This window comes from Schistocerca nitens, chromosome 4 (assembly GCF_023898315.1).
Source record: "Schistocerca nitens isolate TAMUIC-IGC-003100 chromosome 4, iqSchNite1.1, whole genome shotgun sequence".
NCBI lineage: Eukaryota > Metazoa > Arthropoda > Insecta > Orthoptera > Acrididae > Schistocerca > Schistocerca nitens.
The window spans coordinates 300,743,569-300,770,150 of NC_064617.1; the positions used below are offsets into that span (position 1 = coordinate 300,743,569).

At 45.1% G+C, this 26,582-nt stretch overlaps 2 protein-coding genes across 5 annotated transcripts in view; one reads left to right on the top strand and one right to left on the bottom strand.

Moving 5' to 3' along the window:
- LOC126251488 (DNA ligase 3) overlaps window positions 1-26,582 on the bottom strand; it is a 605,411-nt gene that overhangs the window by 503,115 nt on the left and 75,714 nt on the right. The window contains exon 1 of one of the 4 annotated variants that reach the window (XM_049951946.1): window positions 9,701-9,768. The exons of the other annotated variants lie outside the window; for them this stretch is intronic. The gene's annotated coding sequence lies outside the window, so the exon portion shown is untranslated. Of the gene's footprint in view, window positions 1-9,700; window positions 9,769-26,582 lie in introns of those variants that run through there. 4 annotated transcript variants of the gene reach the window in all.
- Window positions 1-26,582, top strand: part of LOC126251492 (uncharacterized) — a 131,429-nt gene that overhangs the window by 89,840 nt on the left and 15,007 nt on the right. Inside the window, exon 2 of the mRNA XM_049951960.1 lies at window positions 25,044-25,285. Within this exon, the coding sequence (XP_049807917.1) occupies window positions 25,055-25,285 (231 nt within the window). The 5' untranslated portion in view covers window positions 25,044-25,054. The remainder of the gene's footprint in view (window positions 1-25,043; window positions 25,286-26,582) is intronic.

The following is a 26,582-nucleotide window of genomic DNA, read 5'->3' on the forward strand; positions in this document are numbered from 1 at the left end:
GTAACGTTCAATACATTATTAAATTTTTAAGTTGTTCAAAACTTATGGTTTCCAATAAAATAGCGATTTCACACTAGATTCCGAGACATATCCCTGTTGTTAAATTTTCTCATCCTCAATAAGCCATAAATTTCGTATTTAACTTAAAAATTTCTCACAATCCATGCCCTACGTGTGGAAACGTCGACCGACTGTGCTGATGGAATGAAACTGATTGGAGGTCCACAGATGGTCGTCGGAAGTCAGTTCGCACGGGCGTTCAGATCCGCGCACTAAGATCGCGCACGTACTGCTGCACTGATTTGAAAAGTATGGCCGTTTTCGGTCTATATCAGTCGTCGGCGGAGTCACCCGATGACGATACCCCTGCGACCGCAATGTAGGGTATGTGTCCTCTGCTATGCACTTCACAGTGGTTTCCAGGGTGTAGATGTATTCGGCTGGTGCATAAGTTCGGAGCGTTTTTGTTTTGCATGTTGGCATTCCGGTTGCTGCAGGTTTATTTATCGAGTGTCATATTTTATGTGTACTTCACTGTTGCTATATGAGTTTACATATCGTCATTTGGAGGTAGTGAATGGAGTTGTGGGCGCTATAAAATGGAGTGCCAAGTGGAGAAATCGCAACGTTTTCGACATATTCTTCTGTATGAGCAGAAGGGTTACAGCATTGGAAGCAGCCAGAAACACTTGCACAGTAGATAGGAATAATGCTATTGGATAGAGTACGGCAAGAGAATGGTTTTTCCGTTTTAAGGAGGATGGTTTTGATATTGATGACTCTCCACGTTCAGGAAGACCTTCGGGTTTGATGAAGGTCGTTTAAACGCATTAAACTACAATGATCCACGTCAGTGTACTCGAGGACTGGCAGATTTGCTGAACTGTAGTCATTCCACCATCGTGTGACATTTCTGCGGCTGTATGGGCCCCGCATGCTCTAAGCCAAAATCACAAAAATCGTCGGGTGGTCGTATATCTACGTATGTATGCTTGGTCGTCACCAACTGGCTCGTGAATAACATCGACCATTTCTATCCTGTATCGTTATTGGTGAGGAGAAATGTTGTCTTTATGGTATCATAAGGAAAAGAAAGTAATGGCTGAACCCAAAAAAAGGAGCAACTACCCGTTGCGCGCCTCCAGAAATGACAATGTTACGCATTTGGTCGAACAGCGACGGTGAGGTGTATTACGATTTGTTTCCATGAGGTGTAGTCATCACTGTTGACATTTATTGTCAACAGCTGAGACATCTTGCTGACGTAGTCCAAGAACAACAACAAGAGAGTCTGCGTAAAGTGATACCACTCCATGATAACGCCCGCCCGCGTTCTGCTCGACTGACAAAAAACATTATATACACTCCTGGAAATGGAAAAAAGAACACATTGACACCGGTGTGTCAGACCCACCATACTTGCTCCGGACACTGCGAGAGGGCTGTACAAGCAATGATCACACGCACGGCACAGCGGACACACCAGGAACCGCGGTGTTGGCCGTCGAATGGCGCTAGCTGCGCAGCATTTGTGCACCGCCGCCGTCAGTGTCAGCCAGTTTGCCGTGGCATACGGAGCTCCATCGCAGTCTTTAACACTGGTAGCATGCCGCGACAGCGTGGACGTGAACCGTATGTGCAGTTGACGGACTTTGAGCGAGGGCGTATAGTGGGCATGCGGGAGGCCGGGTGGACGTACCGCCGAATTGCTCAACACGTGGGGCGTGAGGTCTCCACAGTACATCGATGTTGTCGCCAGTGGTCGGCGGAAGGTGCACGTGCCCGTCGACCTGGGACCGGACCGCAGCGACGCACGGATGCACGCCAAGACCGTAGGATCCTACGCAGTGCCGTAGGGGACCGCACCGCCACTTCCCAGCAAATTAGGGACACTGTTGCTCCTGGGGTATCGGCGAGGACCATTCGCAACCGTCTCCATGAAGCTGGGCTACGGTCCCGCACACCGTTAGGCCGTCTTCCGCTCACGCCCCAACATCGTGCAGCCCGCCTCCAGTGGTGTCGCGACAGGCGTGAATGGAGGGACGAATGGAGACGTGTCGTCTTCAGCGATGAGAGTCGCTTCTGCCTTGGTGCCAATGATGGTCGTATGCGTGTTTGGCGCCGTGCAGGTGAGCGCCACAATCAGGACTGCATACGACCGAGGCACACAGGGCCAACACCCGGCATCATGGTGTGGGGAGCGATCTCCTACACTGGCCGTACACCACTGGTGATCGTCGAGGGGACACTGAATAGTGCACGGTACATCCAAACCGTCATCGAACCCATCATTCTACCATTCCTAGACCGGCAAGGGAACTTGCTGTTCCAACAGGACAATGCACGTCCGCATGTATCCCGTGCCACCCAACGTGCTCTAGAAGGGGTAAGTCAACTACCCTGGCCAGCAAGATCTCCGGATCTGTCCCCCATTGAGCATGTTTGGGACTGGATGAAGCGTCGTCTCACGCGGTCTGCACGTCCAGCACGAACGTTGGTCCAACTGAGGCGCCAGGTGGAAATGGCATGGCAAGCCGTTCCACAGGACTACATCCAGCATCTCTACGATCGTCTCCATGGGAGAATAGCAGCCTGCATTGCTGCGAAAGGTGGATGTACACTGTACTAGTGCCGACATTGTGCATGCTCTGTTGCCTGTGTCTATGTGCCTGTGGTTCTGTCAGTGTGATCATGTGATGTATCTGACCCCAGGAATTTGTCAATAAAGTTTCCCCTTCCTGGGACAATGAATTGACGGTGTTCTTATTTCAGTTTCCAAGAGTGTAGGAGGTGGGAAGTCATTCCGCACCCACCTTATTCACCCGATCTTGCGCCCTCAGACTTTCACGTTTTCCGCTCTCTATCGCACTGGAACGACCTTTCCGGATGAAAATACGTTCCGAACATGACACGACGAGTTCTTCACCTCAAAACCACGTGTTCTGTACAGTCGCGGAATCGAAGAGTTACCGCAGCATTGGCAGACTGTCGTAATACGTGAAGATAATGTATTATTGATGACTAAAGTCTCTGTTACATGTATGTATCTCTTGTGTTCATTAATCTTATTGAACCGGCCGGAGTGGCCGTGCGGTTCTGGGCGCTACAGTCCGGAGCCGAGCGACCGCTACGGTCGCAGGTTCGAATCCTGCCTCGGGCATGGATGTGTGTGGCGTCCTTAGGTTAGTTAGGTTTAATTAGTTCTAAGTTCTAGGCGACTGATGACCTTAGAAGTTAAGTCGCATAGTGCTCAGAGCCATTTTTGAATCTTATTGATAAACAATTTTTTGCATAATGTGGGGCCACAGTTATAATATATTTCTTTAAAGTCAGTACCGCCATTAGACTGTTTTTTATTTGCATTGTTACATTTACACGATCATGATTTCGGCTTTATAGTGCCATTATCAGGTGTTTTAATGTTATTCAGTGCCTAAGATGGCATACTGTCGTATTTAAAATACACTATTAGACATTTTGTCTAATAGTATACCAGAAATATTGACCCTTAGACAATGTGTCTAATAGTGTATTTTAAATACGACAGTATGCCATCTTAGGCGCTGTATAACATTAAAACACTTGATAATGGCAATTTAAAGCCGAAATCATGATCTTTTAAATATAACAATGCATATAAAAAAACAGTCTAATGGCGGTACTGACTTTAAAGAAAGTTATTGACAACTACGAACTTACGCACCAATCCAATAGATAGCCCCCTCTCCCAAAACTAATCTCTCTAGTTGACGTAGCGTAACAACTCTTCCAGCCAGAAATAAAAAATGGGATAGAAACACGAGAGAAGAAACGAAAAAATTAACAACGCAGTCAGGGCAGCGAAAAGGAGCGACGATTATTCGTTGCCAATGGCGGACTGGCTCCAGTGGCTGTGGATAGCGCAGGCGACCGCAAGCCGGGATTTGCAGATAAGGACCACTCAGGCGGAGGCGCCCGGCGCTCGCCCGAACCGTGGGTGCTCCTCGCCAGCAATCGACTCCGTCGCACCGGGCCGCCGGCTAGACAATAAATACGGCAGCTATCTATATCGGAAGATGGAGGGGGGAAGGGGGCAGTAATTAAGGAGCACAAAGAGCAGCCAGGTCGACCTCTGCAGAAGCGGCCAGGGGTGACGACGGCCTACGATTGGCGGTGGGTGCTCGTCAGTCGGGTGGCATCGAGCGCAGCTCGCGCCAGCGCATTTTCTTGCGAGTGGAGGTGCTAGTCTCATACCTGTAATACCCTGCCCATACACTTGCTGAAAAGCTACACATGCCGACCTCATCACCGTTGTAGGCTGTGGTGAAGAGCCGTTTCCAGGGAAATTATTACCGAGGCGCTTCTAAGATTTTCGGCTGCAGCAGGAGGTCGAACGGGGAGGGAGGATGGAGTGGGGTGCAATGCATATTATTTTCACAATTAACGACAACGTAGTTACGAGATTTTACGACACACGGTTCTAAGTAAACTTCCTACTAGTCAGCATCCACCTGAGCCCTGCCTTTCTTAACTGATAGTGAATTATTGATCTGGCAGAATTTCCTGAAGACATAAAAGTCTCAACTTTATCTTCGAGAAGGATAGAAGCTGAAGCAATGAATTAAAATTTGTGCCACCGCTGGGATTTGAACCCATGTCTCCTGCTTATTAGGCAGAAGTACTAACTATTACAGCACCATAGCATTGTGCCTACCACAGCTGCATGGCGTACCCTAGTCCAGTTCCCTCCCTAAAGCAAAACTTCAATTTATACCTTTAGCCCACTTTCCCTTTTTTAATCGTCACAGAAATGGGACGAAGTTATGAATTGAAGTTTTGTGTTAGGGATGGCATTGGCCTAGGGTAATCCATGCAGCTCCAGTAGCCGCAGTGCTACAGTGATGTAATGGTTAGCACATCTGCCTAGTAAGCAGGAGACCTGGGTTCAAGTCCAACCCGTAGCATAAATTTTAATTAGTTCCTTCAGGTTCTATCCTTACTGATGATACTGAATTGGTATGTCGTCTGCATCATGGGGAGGATTTGAATTCGGTTTGTGGATTTTATTTTTATTACATAAGTCAGAGTCGAGCTCACATGCTACTTTATTAATACTGATTACCAGTTTCGGCTTTGCAGCCAACGCCAGATCTGAAAATGAGAAAATATAAATGAAAACATACACTTTAAACTCTTTGTTACTTTCGATATAATGTCGTGCATTATGGGCCATGGTATATTAAGATGTGTTGCAGTTGTGATGTAATGTACCGCTTTTCACATGAAGCCTTTGTGATCAAATGGTATGCACACAGCTTCAGCACATTTGAAATTGGTTTCCTTCTTTTATCTTTTACCATATATTAGGTTATCATGCAACAAACGAGTTCACTTTTGGCTTTTACGTGCATTAACTCTATTATGTATTTATAAAACTTCAGATTGTCATATTTCAGACATATGTAAAAGTTATTATCTCTTAGTATTATACACTTGAAAGAAACAGTGAAGTAAAAGTAAAGTCGTATGGCATGATTGGTTATGAAACCTCATAAAGGGTAGGTCCAGCTGTCTAGTCTGAAAGGCTTTTCCTATCCTTGGCACCCCATAGGCACCTTTCCTTCGCTAAGCATGATAGCAGTGAATGTAAGTGTGGGTGATTGAGATGGGTGTGTGTAATGTAGTGTCATGTTCGTGTTGGAGATGATGAGAGAAGGTATATGGCGAAGCCGGGTACCAGCACGTAGGCTACTCCTCTCAAATAGCACCAAGGGGGTCACTGGGCTTAACGTTCCCATCCGACGGACGGATCACCATCAACAGTGCCACATGCCCATACTTCATGAAACACTCTGAGGATGTTTGGAATTTAATCCAAGGGCAATGGTGCAAAGACTGGTAACTAGGGACTTAGCGCCACCACATCTCCTGTCCTCTCTGCCGTAAAGGCAAATGGAAATTTCTCAACAGTATGCAGCTTATCCGGACGGTCACCTATCCAAGCACTGTCCACACGCAACAATGCTTTAAACTTCAGTGACAGGAACTGGTGTATCAATCTCGGCCCGGCCTTTGACACTTGCAACTGTCTGTAATTGGCGTTTCACTAATGTCACTACCGTCGACCATTACGAAATTTTACTGAACAAATATGCATTCCCTGTTCTTGTTCTTCTACATACGTGAGCGCGACATCCATACTAAAAAAAAAAAAAAAAAAAAGAGAGAGAAGTTACGAAGCTCAAAGGTCTACACTGTCTCGTTTCGGATCTTATTCTTCTGCTTCAGAGAGGCGAGTGCGGAACTTGTCGGTATTAATCTGATTCGATAATGAAATCACAGGAAAGTACATTAAGGCAGTGACGCGAGGATTTGAACCCAGCACCTCCAAATACAGCTACCGCTTTTAAGTTTTCAAAACTGATCGGTTTCTGCCACAGCCTGTCAGCTTCAGAACCTAATACATGAAGCAGTTTGCTATGGCAAACTTAATGGAAAGGTACGTGTTGTCACAATGATCACTAATGGCGATCGAAACATGTCAGTTCCAAAAAATTGAAAATGATTGTGTCTGACAACAAAACTGTTAAAAATTGTGTCATACACTGGCTTCTACTTTGAAATACGTTCGTTTTCAAAGATTTTATACTTATTTAGAAATTTCAAACATGATAAAATCCCGAGTGAAAGTGTCCAAATTTAAATAATGCTATACAGAGAAATGACGGAGTGGCTATTTCAAAGTCGATGTAAAACGATTTCTAAATATGCTGTTGGTCTCCGTAACCATCCTGTAATACCGTCCGAACTTTTTAAATATAATACACACGTAATAAGATGTGCAGGCTACGTAACAAAATCATTTCTTCATTTCCTAATTACATAGAGCTTATTTTTTCTCTGCCGTAAAATAGTGAATTCATACCGCGTTCGGACAATACTTTGATGCTTTTCAGTGGAAAGCTCCTCCTCTTCCTTCAACTATTAATTACATGTACTGGCCATAGCGTTACAAGGCAACCCTCTATGAACGAATGGTTTGTAAGCAAGCACTTCGGGCGATATGCCATTTTTGTTTCACCACTTACGGCAACAAACAGGAGTTGAAGAAAGCTGTCCAAATCAACACAGAACAACACATGTTTCCAGATGGACTACACTTAAAATCAAATTTTGCTGCTACAGTACGACAAAAGACAGGAAAATGGTGTCATTAAGAGATGAGGAAAAGAGAGAGTCCAAACTCAACGCAAGTGTAAACAACATTGTAAGGCACTGCGATAAATGCACCAAGTACACAAATAAAGGGCATAGCGATTGGCGGCAGAAAATACTGAGAACATTAACTCAGATGTTGGTAGGGCGCAGCGCGCTAGATTGCGGCACGAGGATAGAATTCATAATTAAGTACCGCTGACCTGCTGCACCAGCCAGCCTGAGTTAGTTTTAGACTGTTTTCCTCGCTCAGCTAGGCAAATTCTCTGGTGTCACTCCATTTCTGCCTCAGAAAGTATGATTCAAAAACAGTTAAATACACAAACGTGTGGAACAATGTTTACACGATAGGCAGACAGATGGCGCATACGATTTCCCCTCTTTTAAATTTCCTGATGGCTATGGCGATAGGAACGGCATGCGGCCAAAAAGTTGAAAACTAAATGAACTTGCGAAACCATAAAAAAACAACGGCTCCGGTATTGCGGGATAAACGTTAGGAAAGAGATAGGCAAACAAGTATTTTGCACTACTTACTTACCAACGGTGCCTCTGAGAAAAGGCACTTTTTTAATAGCAGAACTAAACTTACAGCATGTTGCGTTTCTGTTATTACATAAAGAATGCACGCTGCAACAAACGCTGGATTTTGTTCGTTATTTTCTTTCTTTGACATGAAACATCACCAGAACTCAACAATCGAGTACACACTGTGTTTGTTTTACCTTGAAACAACTACATATCTCGGAAAAGACGCATTGCACGAAAAAATGTAGTAGGTGTAAAGTTATTTTTAGTAAAGGAGACATTTGTCTGTTCTCCTAACCCATCCTGCGTGGGCAGGGTCAACTTTGTATCTTTGTTTCTTGACAAACATCAAGTGAGTCCGTTTTTGAATTAAGAACCGACCCATTTGATTCTACATTTCATTTACGTTGTATTCCAACCGTTGATATTGAAGTCCAAACGTCACTTGAGTGTTTCAAGTGTGATTGTACAGTACAAAAAATATGGCGTCGAGATATTTAGTTGTCTCAACTTAAAACAAACACCCCATATAAGAAATTGCGTACGAAATATTAGTATCCAATTATAATACTATGGAGGGAATTACCCCTTCCATTATTCACCCGTAATTTAAAAGACGCAGGGCCGTATTGAGGTTCTTCACACCTCTAGGCTGAATCTGAGGTGTGGTCTCTACCAGCATCTGCTACAACATAGCAACTATATTAGAAAATGTTTGTTAGCAAATGCAAGATGACAAAAGGAATGTATCAACCAAGCATATTTTACCTATATATATTTCATACTCAGCACTTTCTCAAATCATGAGCCTTAAAATGAAAGGCTCTGTTCTCCATTCACATCTTATTCCAGAGGTGTAGGCACATTAACTGCGACGTCTACGCCTGTTTTACTGATTATCTAAAGCCTCCTGATAGAAAGCAACATTACAAGATGCCGAGGAACCACACGTTTGACCGAGCGCCACCGGAAATTTGACGCAACGGGAATGCGAGATTTAATTGGTAAATTCTGACTTAAGGGGGGTAGGACGTCAAACGGGCCGACTTGGAGCAGGAGAGGCATCACAGGACATTTTAATTTACAGTGTCTATACTTTTACAAATAAATTCATAAAACTCTGTCAGCATCACCAGGAAGGATTCAGGATTCACACTCATTGCAGTGGAAGTTCGAAAACATTACAAAATAATTTTTTTTACGTGTGAAATTTCATCATTTTTTCACTTACTAATGGCTGCATTTGTTACTATAGGTACACTTTTCTTCACAAGTTAGAGAGATTCTTCGATGATTTTTGCGCAGCATACATACCATACTTACAGGTGTATGAAACTCTAGAATTTATTTAATTTATGAAAAAACGAATGATCTGTTGTATTTTAAACTTCATGTTTAGAAAAAACACTAATTTTGTAGTTAATTACCTCAATTTTTACCACAGTTTTTAATAGATTTGGAAAATTTTAGAGTTTCATACACCTTTAAGTATGGTTTGTATGCTGTGCAAAAGTCATCGAACCATCTCTCTTATTTATGAAGAAAAGTGTACCTATAACAATAAATGCTGCCATTAGTAAGTGAAAAAAATTATGAAATTTCACGTGTAAAAAAAATTACTTCGTTATGTTTTCGAACTTCCACTGCTATGAGTGTGAATTCTGAATCCTTCCTGGTCATGCTGAACAACTCGGACGATTAAGTCCATACAAGACAATTAGGTCACAGTACTGAAACTAAGACTTAATTTTTGTGTTCTGAAGTTTCGTGGCGCGAGGCCCTTGGCTGTAGGCTAGATATCCCGCGCCTGAATGCGGCCCTGAACGGAGTATCTTAATTCCGGTGCGCGCTAGCGAAATGGACCACAAACACGAGCGTAACAGCGCCGCTCCCCGGTGCCTGCCTGCACGCGCGCAGCGCCTGCGCGGCATTCGCATACGCAGCTGGGGCTGGCCCGCACGTGCGTCGCCTCGCTTACCACAGAGAAATCGGCCGGTCGCCGACTTGAAACACCCGATGTTATCGCGCCCACCGGCCACGATCAGCTGCGCTCGCCGCCTTGCATCACACTAAGCTGTCCGCCGGCAGAATTGCGGGAACACGACCCGTGCGTCAGGGACAAGGCGGGAACGGACAAAAGACTGCGTTACTACTGACCGGAACGAGATCCAGTTCCTGCGCTCGTCTCGGAGAGCAGCTAGCTGCACCTGCTCACAGACCGAGACTTGCATACGTTTCACGTTCCTTCAGGTCCCTCCATTTGGTTATGAAACGAAGATCGACGATAGTTACTGGACGCTGAATCATCAGAACTCCGTAGAACTACGTACCATTCAGACTACAAGCAGGTCATTGGGTACAAGCCAAAGAGCGCGTTCTCTAAAATGCGCCCACTGAAATTTGCACCCAGAAAAGGCCGAGTAAAGGTTCACTAATCCCCAAGGCCGGACTCAAAAATTTACCAGCAGATAGAAGGGCCAAAGGAAACATTCCAGCAATTCCTCTAGTCTCTCTTCCACGTTTGATTCAATTTTACCTACGGGGTGGCCGGCCAGGGTGGCCAAGCGCTTAAAGGCGCTACAGTCTGGAACCGCGCGACTGCTACGGTCGCAGGTTGAATCCTGCTTCGGGCATGCATGTGTGTGATGTCCTTAGGTTAGTTAGGTTTAAGTAGTTCTAAGTTCTAGGGGACTGATGACCATTGAAGTTAAGCCCCATAGTGCTCAGAGCCATTTGAACCTACGGGGTGTTTCACATTTCATGTTACATGTTTCTAGAGGTTGTGGAGGGGACTTAATAGATCAAGTTTTACACACGAACCCATGTCTGAAGACGTCATCCAACGACGCTGCGGAGCGTCAAAGTTATAGCCGCCGGCGCCGATAAATGTTTGTATATACAGGGTGATTCCGAGATGAGTTACAAAATTTCAACAGTGATGGATAATTGTAGCAATTTCAGGCAACAGCCCGTCCTTCGGAAATGGCTCTGAGCACTATGTGACTTAACTTCTGAGGTCATCAGTCCCCTAGAACTTAGAACTACTTAAACCTAGCTAACCTAAGGACATCACACACATCCATGCCCGAGGCAGGATTCGAACCTGAGACCGTACGGTCGCTCGGCTCCAGATTGTAGCGCCTAGAACCGCACGGCCACTCCGGCCGGCCGTTCGGAAATAAACGAGACGAAAGTTACAAGCAAAAATCATTCTGATACCTCTGACATGGGAATGCGTGTATCGGTACTGTTGTCGCTATGAATGTAGGCTATGCAATTTTCAGTGGTGGTGGTATGGACCAAGAAAAGAAAAAAATGTCTGATAAACATGGGCTCTAAAACCATACCTGAGGAGCTATGAGCACTTGTTTATCTCCGATAATGTGAAACAAATGCTCATAGAACTTACATACTACCACCTCTGAAAGTTGCATAGCCTCAATTCGTAGCGACAACAGGTCCAGTAAATGTATTCCATTGTCGGAGGTATCAGAACGGCTTTCGCTTATAACTTTCGACTCATTCGTTTCCCAATCAGGAATCTTACCCCAAACTACTAAATTTATTCTTCTCCATCAGCTATACCTCTGGCAGCACGGAATCGCCTTGTATATACATAGATTTACAGGCGCCGGCGACTACAACTTTGACGCTCTGTAGCACCGTTGGATGACGTTTCTCGACATGAGTTCCTTTGTAAAACTTGATGTGCTAAGTCCCCTCTTCAACCTCTAAAAATGTGTAACATGACATGTGAAACACCCTGTATATTACTAAGCGAGTACCCCGGAACTTCGTACCCACTGCATGTTGCCTATCGTGCGGTTCTAGGCGCTGCAGTCTGGAACCGCGAGACCGCTACGGTCGCAGGTTCGAATCCTGCCTCGGGCATGGATGTGTGTGATGTCCTTAGGTTAGTTAGGTTTAAGTAGTTCTAAGTTCTAGGGGAAAAGCCCCCGGGCCAGACAGCATAGTGGCAGAGGTGGTGCAGTTCTTAGCCCCACAGCTAGTTGCGCCACTTACACATATCTTCAACGCATGCCTCAGGCAAGGCAAATTTCCAAAAATATGGAAAACTGCAAATGTGGTGATTATTAAGAAAGGCCCCGAGAAGGACCCTGCAGAGGCGAAATCCTACAGGCCCATCTGCCTGCTGGACGGCTTTGGCAAACTTCTTGAAAAGTTATTAGCGGACAGACTGACTGCTCACCGCATGCTGCACGGGATGAGCGGCAGGCAATTCGGTTTCAGGCCGGGGCGATCGGCATCTGATGCAATCGCCCTGGCGGCCGAGGTCTGTGGCTCAGCCCCGTGTAAGTATGTTGTTGGCATCATGGTGGATATCAGTGGCGCCTTTGACAACCTGTGGTGGCCTTCGCTCTTCTCCTGTCTTCGGGAGAAGGAGTGCCCAGGGCTGCTATATGGGTGTTTGAGGAGCTATTGTGAAGATCGGGAGGTATGGCTATCATCCCCTAGCGGGAAAGTCCGGAAAACTATCACCAAGGGTTGCCCCCAGGGCTCCGTGTTGGGTCCCCTTTTTTGGGACATCCACATGGAGCCTCTTCTGGATAGCCTGCAACAGAGCGAAGATGTGCTAGAGGTGATAGCCTATGCCGACGACCTCCTCCTGCTGGTTGGCGGCCGAAGTCGCGAGGACATAGAACCAAAAATAGAGGGAGCAATAAACAAACTGCAACTATGGTGCCGCAGGACCAAAATGACTATCTCACCGACCAAGTCGACTTACCTATTACTTAAAGGACAGTTAATAAGAAACCCGACTGTGAGAATTGACGGTATGCCCGTTCTTCGGAGACGAGAAACGCGCTACTTGGGAATCATCATCGATGAAAGGTGGAATTTTGCAAAGCACATAGAAACCGTAACCCAGAAAGCACTACAATTACTAAATAATCTGATTTCCATAGGACATAAGAGATTCCACCTTCCGCCTCATTTAATCAAACTTTACCATAACAGTATACTGACGTCAATAGTGGGTTACGGCTCGGGAGTCTGGGCTCACAGGCTCACGAGGGTGGTGCCTGCTTTGACGGTGAGGAGATTTCAAAGGAACATGATATTAAGGTCCGTGAGAGCATACAGAACATCTCCAGGAGGAGACCTGTTAATCATAATGGGGCTCTGTCCCCTAGATATAAAGATTAGGGAACAGGCTGCATGGTACTGGGCCAAAAAGGGTGTTATCACCAAGGTATAGGAAATTATGGAGGCACCAGTCAGGGAAAAAGGGGAGATTAGGGACAGGGGGGTAGATCTATGGCAGGAAATATGGGAGTCGGACGAAACTGGTAGAAGAACCTTTCAGTTCCTACCAGATGTAAAGGACAGACTGAAAATGAAGTACTTCGAGCCAACTCGGGGATTGTTCCACTTTCTCACCGGTCATGGCCCCTATCCGACTTACCTTTGTCGGTTTGGGAAAAGGGCGACACCTGCGTGCGACTGTGGCGCACCGGAGGGTACTCCCGACCATGTGGTTTACGAGTGCCCCCTTTTCGATGATGTAGCCGGGACATTGAGACGACAACTACCAAGTACAAACACCTATGACCTTTTAAGACGGGAAGAGACATTTCAGAGACTGAATTCGCTAGGAAACGAGGTATCACAAAAAGTTTTGAAAACTTTTCTGAGAGACCTTCATGCCTAGTTAAATAGACAACACCGATTGCGACCACTGCCCCAATCCCGTACCGCCTGTTCGTGGATAGGTCGACTTCACAGTTGGAATCCGCCACGACCAGGACCAGGGGGACTGGGGCGATCCCGAATGGAGAAAACGCACTGATTATGACATAGAATAGGAAGTAGATTTAGTTAATTAGAATAGGATAGTAAGTTAGGAACCTGCAGCGATAAGTTATCCCTTGCCTGCCCTGCGCCAGGGGCTTGCTCATAGGGATTAGCTCTATGAGCAAGGCATCCAAGTAGGTTTATATTATTAACACTGGCGCAATTGTAACGCTGCAGGCAGTTATTATTAACCTTTTGTAGTAACTAGAAATTATGCTAGCTAGTAAACTAAAAAGTAGTCTGCCTAGTAGAAATTGTAGAACTGTCTGTAGTCAAGAAAAAATGTAGAAGCTGCCATTGTAAATCTAGAAATATAGGACCCACTAATCATTAAGGTGGTGGGTCATTATTGCATAATTATTATGTAATGAAATAAAGAATTTTTTTTCTTTTTAAAAAAAAATAGTTCTAGGGGACTAATGACCTCAGAAGGTGAGTCCCATAGTGCTCAGAGCCATTTGAACCATTTTTGCATGTTGCCTAACGACTTCCAGGGCCAACAAAAATCTTATTTTCAATATTTCGCGTAATTATTGATCGATTTTAAAAATTCAAAATCCTCTCATCCACTCATTAAGTGGTCTAATCCTATGTTACAAGTCTAATATAGTAATAAAAGTTTTACAGCTAGAAACTGTGTCTTTGTCTTGAGGGAGTGTTACTGACAGCGCGCACGTACCGGAACTATATTCATCCAGTATTTGAGAATGAGATGATGATAATGATGATGTTTGTTTGTGGGGCGCTCAACTGCGCGGTCATCGGCGCCCGTAGAAAGTCCCAATTTCTACACAGTCCATTTTCTTTTCACAATCCAATCTAATCACTCTCACAAATAATGATGATGATCATGAAACGATGAGGAAAACACAAACACCCAGTCTCCGGGCAGACAAAATACCCAACCCGGTCGGATATCAAACCTGGGACCCCGTGATCCAGAGGCAGGAGCGCTAGCCCCTAAACCACGAACTGCGGACTTGAGAATGAAAGCACTTAGCAACTTCCAACAAACTTTACACATAGTTTCAAACCTTTACCACACCTTTTTCTCGCTAAGAGCCCCACGAAATGATGAAAGGAAAAAAGTTTATCGCTCATTACGTTTTCACTGTTCATGCAATAAAACTTCACCGTCAGACATTACCTTTTAATTTATTACTTTTTTAATAGCGACTCAAATCGCAACGAGGTTCGCAAACAGTACCACATATAATGTACCTGCAAATCTTTAGGCTGTGGCCGAGCGGTTCTAGGCGCTTCAGTCTGGAACCGCGCTGATGCTACGTTCGAATCTTGCCTCGGACATGGATGTGTGTGATGTCCTTAGGTTAGTTAGGTTTAAATAGTTCTACGTCTAGGGGACTGATGACCTCAGATGTTAAGTCCCATAGTGCTGAGAGCCATTTGAACCATTTGCAAATCTTTATCACTGTATGATACACAGTTCAGGAGATATGACGACATAAACACTGGTGTACGTGAAAAACTGCTAATCCTTAAAAACAGAGACTATATTCATCCACTGCTTCATAATGACAGCACTTAGCGACTTCCAAGAAATTATTTCAAAGCTTCACTAAACTTTTTTTTTCTCGCTTGTATGCTTAACATGAAATATTTAACACATTAGCACAATCGTAAATTAATCAAACATTTGAAGCTATTGGAGTTCGATTCTTTAAAGAATCGGGTGTTTACTGGTGTACTTAGCAAGTGTTATCCGGAACTCCAACGTGATGCTCTTTTGAATGAAACGCCTTACAACCTTTGGTCTTAAACATTTCTCGGCAATAAGTTGATTCCTGTTTTGAACAGCGTCAAATCGCAGCCCGCACTACTTCGTTTCTCTATTAATCTTTGCAGACACCGTATGGCTTACCGCGGATGGTCGTTGATACGTCCATATCGAAACTACATGCACACAAACACACAAGGTGCACGAACTACGAAAGCTACAGTCGTACACAAGGTAACTGTTCAAGCGGTCATCCAATAGGGTGAACGAAGATTCGAATTGCAGGTGGACCGTTGCTCATAGCGAGCGTTCCAGTCGGACGAAGAGCCTCGAAGTGCACGTCAGCCGAGACTCAGTAAGCAGTTAGTTTCCAGGGACACTGGGCAGAAGAAATGTGGCAAAACTGAACGAGTTCCACAATTTAAATATCTCTGTGAAATCATTCAGGTACGTGGAATCCAAACAATAGGAAACAAAATTAGATGCCAAAAAATGTAAACTGCGTACATACTTACCCAAAATACCTACAACAAGAGCTGTATCTCCAAGCAGATAAAATTAAGACATTACACCATTAATTACAATTAAACCAGAATGCCTCTTGGACCAGAAACACTAATTCTGAATAGGAAAACACGCACTGAAAACAATATAAAAAAAGAACGCAAAAATGTAAGAAAAATTCTTGGCTCAAAACTTAAAGACGAATAATATCGAGTCAGAGGCAAATGCGAAATCAAACAATACACTGGTGTCCATAGGACGATTAAAAATGTAGGTTAATATCCGAAGAACACTTAAAAAGAGTGAACCAAGATAGGTTTATGGAAAACATAATTGGATTCTTTGATAGTATATCCCAAAAGGACATGATGAAACAGACTGGTAAGATCAACATTGATCTGAAATTAACCAGAACTATAGCAGAACATGACTGAAACTGCAATATCTTAAAGTGCAAAATTCACATGGCAAGGTGACCAAGAGGAAAAATCAAAGAAAAAGACTGGAACTGTTGGGTACGAATTTGTACACAACGATAAGGAGAAATGGGCTACAGAATGGTGCAGCAACTGTTGTCGTAGGGAAGCTAGCCAGGAGCAGAAGTTATCAGCGAAAAACAAACAAAAGATTTACTTATTTTGTATTACTCCAAGCATAGGAAGACTCGTCACAAATAATGCAGTAGGAATTAGAGTCCAGCTCACACAAAAGGACATGATGAAACAGACTGGTAAAATCAACACTGATCTGAAATTGACTAGAACTATAGCAGAACATGTCTGAAACTGCAATATCTTCAAGAGCAAAATTCACATGGCAAGGTGACCAAGAGGAAAAATCAAAGAAAAATACTAGAACTGTTGGGTACGAATTTGTACACAACAATAAGGAGAAATGGATGAGGCTCGCTGTTCTAGGCACGAACAGTGGTGTCATAGAAAAGAAGCTCCAAGTGCTAGTGGGGCGAGTGACTGCCACTGGCCATCCTACGTTGCAGCTGCAGAGAGCACTCGTGGTACAGAGCCACTGGGGGCGTGGCTCAGCGGGCGTGCACCATTGGGTCTACCAGAACCCGCGCGACCGTTATTGGCGTCTAACGGAAACTTCCAGTTCTGTTACAAACTGTGAAACACCAGTAGGGTGGTATTTACATGTAATACCACAAGAACAATGTGGTCTGAAGACGGACAGGAGCCCCACAGAACGTGAATTAAATAAATATTGGCATAAAGCAGAGTTACTGCCCATCTCAAGTAGTTTGGATAGTCTAATAGACTTATTCGCAAATAATAATAATAATAATAATAATAATAATAATAATAATAATGGTAGTAATAATAATATGTCCTTGGTAGTGGGTTCATGGCCCCCTTACGTCCCGCAGAGCGTCACGGAACGGCGCCTGAGAAACGGTCCGGAAATGTAGCCCACCCGCCGGCGAGGGTCGGCCGGCCTCTACGTGGCAAGGTGTGGCGTACGCGCGGCTGACGACAGCGGCGAGCGCTGGGGGCGGTGCGCAATTAGGGAGGAGTCGCAGCTCGGGGGCGCCTCATTGAGGACCCTCGCCCCCACCGCACTCACAATTAGCCGTCTCTGCTGGCGCCGCGCGTACCTCGCAAAGGCGTGGGCGCCGACCTGCCGCTGGATTTCGGACGCAGCCGCACTGACCCATCGGTACAGGTCTGTGCGAATGCTGACATGCCTGCAGTAATACTGACTTTGTGGACAGAAGCCTGCGCCAATGTGGATATCCCACGTGTGTGTCTGCTGATATCCGCAAAATTTTCCAACATGTACTGTGTCCGACTTTTTAAAATCCTCAAAGAAAAACATATATTGAGAAATAACAAGCACGGATTCAGAAAATATCGTTCTTGTGACTCGCAACTGGCTTCTTATTCGGACGAAGTATTGAGTGTTATCGACAGAAGATCACAAATAAATTCTATATTTCTAATTTTCCAGAAGCATTTCGATACCGTTCCTCACAAATTGCTTGTGATCAAATTGCGTTCGTATGTAGTATCGTCTCAGATGTGGGACTGAATTCATGATTTCCTGTCAGAAAGGTCATCGAGTGAGACAGCAGTCAGTCTTACATGCTCTCTGCTGTTCCTAATCTACACAGGGTGTCCCAAGAAAAATTGTAAATATTCAGGGATAGAAAGGAACAATCATTCAAAGAAAAATATCCGGTAAACGTGGGTTCTAAAATGCCTACCTTAAGAGCTATGAGCACATGTTCAATAGACGACATGCGGTTCATAGTAGCTAAGGTGAACAAGTACTCCTAATTCTTAAGCTATGCACTTTAGAGCCCACGTTTACTGGAGATTTTTTCTTATTTTGGGCTCCGTACAAACATCTCTCAAAATATGAAAAGCAAAAGAGTTTGCATTAGAAGAAATATCTGAGGGTATTTTTGTTCTGTCGTTACAGCTACAAAAATGCGTGTTTTCCTCACCAGACGCGTTTCGCTTTATTGAAGTAAAGCATCATCAGTGGTCTTAAATTAAAGATAATTACAATTTGATTTATTTTCTGGATCAAAAAACAGTTCGTTAACAAATTGTTGGTTTTCACATACGGTAATTTATGCTTGGTTTTATGGCTGCCAACATTTTGTTAACGAACTGTTTTTCGATCTCCAAAACAAATCACACTGTAGATGTCTTTAATTACAGACCACTGATGATGCTTTACTTCAATAAAGCGAAACGCTTCTGGTGAGAAAAACCAGCATTTCTTGTAGCTGTAATGACAGAACAAAAATATCTTCACAAATTGTAAGGCAATTAAAGGCAATGTGGCCACACAAATAAAGAATAGAAGAGATTTCGAAATGAAGAAGTGCTCATAGCTCTTAAGGTATGCATTTTAGAGCCCCTGTCTACTATACATTATGGTTTGAATGATCGTTGCTATATTATCCCTGAATACTGACCATTGCGCCAGAGACACCCTGTATAAACGACTTAGGAGACAATATGAGCGCCCTCTTAGATTATTTACAAGTGAAACCATCGTTTACCGTCTAGTAAAGTCATCGGAAGATCAAAACGGCTTTCAAAATAATTTGATCAAGCCTTTACTGAATGGCACCTATAATTCAGAAGATGAACTGGTACAGACAAGTACTTTTATCAGAGGAAGAAACAATAGCAAAACGCCGGTTTTCATGGAAAGTCGGTGGTGAATGACTTATTCAGGGATCGAGCTAACGGTGACTGCATATCTCCCTCCCTCCCCCCGCCCCCCAAATAGACCTCAAGATAGAAGAAGAACATAGGTAGATGAAGACCTGACCAAACACAAGATCGTACCTAGCGGTGACAGAAAGCGAAAAATACGGAACCTGCTATATTTTGTGACAAATGCTGAAGAAGAAGAAGAAGAACAACAACAACAACAACATCTACACGGTGCTCCTCCACGTGAGTGCAAAAAAATTCGTATAATTTAGATTACACGATAAACCACACAAATCTAAAAGTTGCTTCAACTAAATACCTGAGCATTAAAATTACGAACAACTTAAACTGGAACCATCACATAGCAAATGTTGTGGATATGGCGAAACAAAAACTGTGTTTTGTTGGCAAAACACTCAGAAGATGCAAGACCTCTACTAAAGAGATTGCCTACACTGCGTTTGTCCGTCCTCTTTTGCAGCGTTGCTGCGCGGTACCGAATCCTTATTAGATAGGATTGACGGAGGACACCGAAAAAATTCAACCAAGACCAACTCGTTTTCTATCATCGCGAAATAGGAGAGAGTGTGTCACAGATATGATAAATTAGTCGAGGTGGCGACCTTTAAAACAGAGGCGTTTTCCTTTGCGATGAGATTTTTTTGACGAAGTTTAAATACTTTCTTAATTCCGACCTACGTAGGGAAATCAGAAATGTAATAAAACAAGAGAGATCACAGCTCGCAGAGGACGATTTAAATTTTTATTTTTACCATGTGCTATTCGAGACTGGACCGGCAGAGAAATGGTCTGTTAAACAGTTTAGTGTAACTGTAGAGTAATAATATAGATGTGGTTAAAATTTCAGGTCAACATCGATTTTACGATATTCGTTTCTTTGCATTAAAAGCAATCGGTAATGATGATTATTATTGTTTAAGTCGTCATTATCCATTCGGAACGGAGTGCCCCAATGTTGGCTTTAATACGCAGTATCCTACAAACAGTGGGTGTGTTGCAGGCATCTGCAAGCGCTAAATATGGCGACATGGCGATCCTCCCCATTTTCCGCACAATGACACGTACATTCTGTTCATTCATTTTGTTTATATAGAGGTCACTTTCGCATCTCTCATTCTCTCCCCCCCCCCCCCCCCCTTACATGGCGTAAGCCCGTTTCGGCACGTAGCCTATTCCTTTCGAGTAGCACCAAGAGGACCGCCGATCTTAACGTTTCCAACGGAATCCACGGGTCACCATCAACACTGCCGCATGCCCTCCCTTCATGAACCACAGCGGAGAATCCAGGATATTTGGGCAAAGACTGGTAACCGGGGATTTATGCCATCACCTCTCCTGTACCCTCTACCGCAAACGCAAAGGGGAAAAAGCCAAGGGCGCGGCGTACCTGGACGGTTACCTATCCAAGTACTGGTCACGACCGACGGTGTTTAACTTCGGCACGGCCATTTTTTGCCACTTGAACGTGATTTCCACGTATCATACGTCAAAAGCGTAATGGACTAACATCACTACATGCAAACACAAAATGTCTTATTAAGTACATAAAAATGTTTTAATGAATCTTCTCTCTCTACATACATAAACTGATGTCTCCTGCTCGCTTCTTTTTGCATGTCTGGGTTAGTCTGAGCAACTACAGTAGAGATTTTGATACGGTCTTGGAATTCCTGAGACTAACATCTCGCTAGTATCGATATCCCTAATAGCCAAAATTCGTTGAGAGTTTCGATTCTCTGGTTCGTTGGTTGGTTGGTTGGTTGGTTGGTTGAAAGGGGTGGGGGGCGAGGAAAAGACCAGACTGCTTGGTTATCGGTCCCTCTATTCCCTGGATGGATGAACAAAGTCATGGGAAACCTGCTACTGTCGCATTGCACCTCCTTTTTTCCGGCATAGTGCAGCATCTCGACATGGTATGGACTCAACAGGTCGTCATTAGTCTCCTGGAGAAATACTGAGCCATGCCGTCTCTACAGCTGTCCATAAATTGCCGGTACAGGATTTTGTGCACGAACTGATCTCTCGATTATGTCTCGTAAATATTCGATGGGATTTATGTCGACCGTTATGGGTGCCAAAACCACTTTCTCGAGATGTCCAGAATGTTCTTCAAAACAATATCGAATAGCTGTGGCCCAGTGAATTGGCACATTTTCATCCATAAAATGTCACCGTTGTTTGGTAACATGAAGCACATGAATGGCTGCCAATGGCCCGCAAGCAGTCGAACATATCCATTTCCACTCATTTATCAGTCTATTCCATGTAAACACAGCCCACATCATTATGGTTCAAATGGTTCAAATGGCTCTGAGCACTATGCGACTTAACTTCTGAGGTCATCAGTCGCCTAGGACTCAGAACTAATTAAACCTAACTAACCTAAGGACATCACACACATCCATGCCCGAGGCAGGATTCGAACCTGCGACCGTAGCGGTCACGCGGTTCCAGACTGAAGCGCCTTTAACCGCACGGCCACACGGGCCGGCCACATCATTATGGAACCGCGACCAGCTTGCTCAGCGCCTCATTGACAATCAGGGTCCAAGTCCACACTCGGATGCTACCATCAGCTCTGACCAACTGAAATCGGGACTCATCTGACCAAGCCACGGTTTTCAGGTCGTCTAGGATCCAACCGATAGAGTCACGAGCCCAGGAGAGGTGCTGCACGCGATGTCGTGCTGTTACGAAATGCCCTCCCGTCGTTCGTCTGCCCAGTAAAGCCACATTTCGCCGGCTTATAATTAGAGCGTGACACTGAAGATGTTAAGGAAGTATTTTTACTTTTAGGTATTTATACAACTCATTTTGGTAGAAATCCAAGAAACGGCGGTAAACCACCTAGGGATAGGAGAGATAGGAATATTATGAATTTAATTTCAGTTTTTATATTTCTGGCTGAATAAATTTGGTTTATAAAAAATAGGTTTATTTGCTTAAATAATAAAACCCGGATGCGTTCGTCGCACCTCCCACATTGATTTCAGCGCGTATTTCACGCTGTGCTGCTTGTCTATTAGCACAAGTCTACGAAAACGACGCAGCTCTCGGTCGTTAAGTGAAAGCCGTCGGCCACTGCGTTGTCCGTGATGAGAGGTACTGCCTGAAATTTGGTATTCTCGGCACACTCTTGACACCGTGTGTCTAGGAATATTGAATTGCCTAGCGATTTCCGAAATGGTACGTCCCATGCCTCTAGCTGCAACTACCATTCCGCATTTAAAGCCAGTTAATTACCGTCGTGTGGCCACAATCACGTCAGAAACCTTTTTACATCAATCAACTGTGTGCAAATGACAGCACTGTCAATGCAGTGCCCTTATATATCTTGTGTATACGATAGTAACACCATTTGTATATGTGCATATCGCTAGCCCATGACTTTTGTCACATCAGTGTATATACACACATCAAAAAAAGTTTTGCATCACCCCGGTTCCCAGAACTCCTGAAGACAGACGCTGGCTTTGGGTATTACATCACAGACACAGTACCTTTCATTGTGATTACGAAGGCTTTCCCGGCGTAATAAGTCTTGAAAGTCTCTTCGGGTTTGCTGCCGGATCCTAAAATCAACTTGACTCGATATTTCGGCGATGCAACTGTTCGCCATCTTCAGGAAAATGCTGCTTATGCTGATGAGTCCCGCTGAGAACTGACGCCAGGTTGCAAATCGACGTCCTATATAGGCCACCGTTCAGTACACGGAGCATGCGCCGCCCATCACGGTTTCTGCCTTCCTAGACAGGGAGGTGGCGCCGCCCTTAGTGAAACACTGCTGGCAACGATATATCGCAACCAAGGCCGCACTGAAGAACGTTCAGTTTTGATGTGAGATAATACAGGATTCCACGTTTTGCTAAGAGGAAACCCATTGTCTCTGTTGATTAAATTATCAGTCAACCTAATTTCAATCGCCTCTTTGTACACACTGTTCCAAAAACCGGAAATGTTGGCAACCACAACAGTTTCCTCAAATTTCATTTTGCATCGCCGAAATACCGAGTCAAGTTGATTTTAGGATCCGGCAGCAAACCCGAAAAGACTTTCATTACCTTTCATTGTTCAGAGATATCACTAAACCCGCCCAAAGATGTAAACATCCATGCATGAGCAGCGCCTATCAGACGGAGAGGGGGCCGACAGCCGATCAGTTCCAGTCATTCCACCAGGAAGGAGGTACGCGGCTCGTGTTGCCTGCAGTTCAACCATGCCTAAACGGTCAATACCGCGGTTCGATCGCGTCCGCATTGTTACTTTGTGCGAGGAAGGGATCTCAACAAGGGAAGTATCCAGGCGTCTCGGGGTGAACCAAAACGATATTGTTCGTACATGGAGGAGATACAGAGAGACAGGAACTGTCGATGACATACGTCGCTCAGGCCGCTCAAAGGCTACTACTGCAGTGGATGACTGCTACCTACGGATTATGGCTCGGAGGAACCCTGACAGCAACGACACCATGTTGAATAATGCTTTTCGTGCAGCCACAGGACGTCGCGTTACGACTCAAACTGTGCGCAATAGGCTGCATGATGCGCAACTTCACTCCCGACCATACAATGAAGGCTTTCACGACCGGATGTTTCAGCACCCTACAATTCTTCCGGATTGTATGGCCGTGGTCCATGGAACTCTTCTATCCCTGACGTTTCGTCTAAAGCTACGTTGGACGTCTTTGGGGGTGCTTCCCGACTCAGCACAACCAGAAGAACCTCCGAAGATGTCCAACGTAGCTTTGGACGAAACGTCAGGGATAGAAGAGTTCCATGGACCACGGCAAAACAACCCAGAATAATTCTCGGCAGCTGTTCACTCCCGACGTCCATGGCGAGGTCCATGTTTGCAACCACGACACTATGCAGCGCGGTACAGATGGAGCCAACAACATGCCGGATGGACCGCTCAGGACTGGCATCATGTTCTCTTCACCGATGAGTGTCACATATGAATTGAACCAGACAATCGTCGGATACATGTTTGGAGGCAACCCAGTCAGGCTGAGCGCCTTAGACACACTGTCCAGCGAGTGCAGCAAAGTGGGCTGTTTTGGGGTGGGATTATGTTGGGCTGATGTACGCCGCTGGTGGTCATTGAAGGCGCCATAACGGCTGTACAATACGTGAATGCCATCCTCCGACCGATAGTGCAACCATATCGGCTGCATATTGGCGAGGCATTCGTCTTCATGGACGACAATTCGCGCCCCCATCGTGCACATCTTGTGAATGGCTTCCTTCAGGATAATGACATCGCTCGACTAGAATGGCCAGAATGTTTTCCAGACATGAACCCTATAGAACATGCCTGAGATGGATTGAAAAGGGTAGTTTATGGACGACGTGACCCACCAACCACTCTGAGGGATCTACGCCGAATCGCCGTTGAGTAGTGGGACAATCTGGATAAACAGTGCCTTGATGAACTTGTGGATAGTATGCCACGACGAATACAGGCATGTATCAATGCAAAAGGACGGTATTAGAGGTACCGGTGTGTTCAGCAATCTAGACTACCACCTTTTAAGGCCTCGCTGTACGGTGGTACAACATGCAATGTGTGGTTTTGGTTCAAATGGCTCTGAGCACTACGGGACTTAACATCTCTGGTCATCAGTCCCCTAGAACTTAGAACTACTTAAACCTAACTAATCTAAGGACATCACGCCCATCCATGCCCGAGGCAGGATTCGAACCTGCGACCGTAGCGGTCACGCGGTTCCAGCCTGAAGCGCCTAGAACCGCACGGCCACACCGGCCGGCTAAATGTGTGGTTTTCATGGGCAATAAAAAGGGCGGAAATGTTTATGTTGATCTCTATTCCAATTTTCTGTACAGGTTCCTGAACTATCGTAACCGAGGTGTTGCTTAATGTTTTTATGATGTGTGTAGATAATTAAGTTTGTAGGGAACCTTGAGTGCGCGAGTCCTACTCGCACGTCACCAGTTTTAATTTTTGTTTTTTTTAATTTTGAGCATGTTTTTTCCAGCCCGCAGCTCTGTTTCAGAGCTCTGACGACGGCTTTGCCGTGCCTGTGTGTGCAGGAGCGAGCAGGATGAGGAGGAGGAGCGCACTGGGCAGCGCGGCGCTGCTGCTGGCGGCCGGGCTGTGGCTGGCCGGCCCGGGCCCGGGCCCGGCGCCCGTGGCGGCGCGCGCCATGCTGCTGCCGCTGCCGCGCGACGCCGCCAGGTTCGCTGCGGCCGCCGCAGCCGCCGAGGCAGAGTACGACGCCGTCGCCGGCGTCAACTGGCCGGACGACGAGCCGCCGCCCCAGGGGCTCAGCCAGGTCAGTCGCGGGGCAACGCTCGTACCACAACCTCACAGCTAAAGTGAACCTACAGGGCGCGGCTCTTAAATCATTTTTTAAAGAGCAAATTTACTAAAAAAATACAAATCAATATTAAAACCCTTTCACATATACAGGATGGTCCACTGATCGTGACCGAGCCAAATATCTCACGAAATAAGCGTCAAACGAAAAACCACAAAGAACGAAACTTGTCCAGCTTGAAGGGGGAAACTAGATAGCGCTATGGTTGATCCGCTAGATGGCGCTGCCATAGCTCATACGGATATCAAATAGGAACCCCCATTTTATTACACATTCGTGTAGTACGTAAAGAAATATGAATGTTTTAGTTGGACCACTCTTTTCGCTTTGTGATAGATGGCGCTGTAATAGTCACAAACATATGGCTCACAATTTTAGACGAACAGTTGGTAACAGGTAGGTTTCTTAAATTAAAATACAGTACGTAGGTACCTTTTCATATTTTATTTCGGTTATTCCAATGTGATACATGTACCTTTGTGAACTTATCGTTTCTGAGAACGCATGCTGTCACAGCGTGTTTACCTGTAAATACCACATTAATGCAATAAATGCTCAAAATGATGTCCGTCAACCTCAATGCATTTGGCAATACGTGTAACGACATTCCTCTCGACGGCGAGTTGTTCGCCTTCCGTAATGTTCGCACATGCACTGACAATGCGCTGGCGCATGTTGTCAGGCGTTGTAGGTGGATCACGATACCAAATATCCTTCAACTTTACCCACAGAAAGACGTCAGATCCGGTGAACGTGCGGGCCATGGTATCGTGCTTCGACGACCAATCCACCTGTCATGAAATACGCTATTCAATGCCGCTTCAACCGCATGCGAGCTATGTGTCGGACATCCATCATGTTGGAAGTAAATCGCCATTCTGTCATGCAGTGAAACATCTTGTAGTAACATCGGTAGAATATTACGTAAGAAATCAGCATACACTGCACCATTTAGATTGCCATCGATAAAATGGGGGACCATTATCCTTCCTCCCATAATGCCGCATCATACATTAACTCGCCAAGGTCGCTGATGTTCCACTCGTTGTAGCCATCGTGGATTTTCCGTTGCCCAATAGTGCATATTGTGCCGGTTTACGTTACCGCTGTTGGTCAATGACGCTTCGTCGCTAAATAGAACGCGTGCAAAAAATCTGTCATCGTCCCGTAATTTCTCTTGTGCCAAGTGGCAGAACTGTACACGACGTTCAAAGACGTCGCCATGCAATTCCTGGTGCATAGAAATATGCTA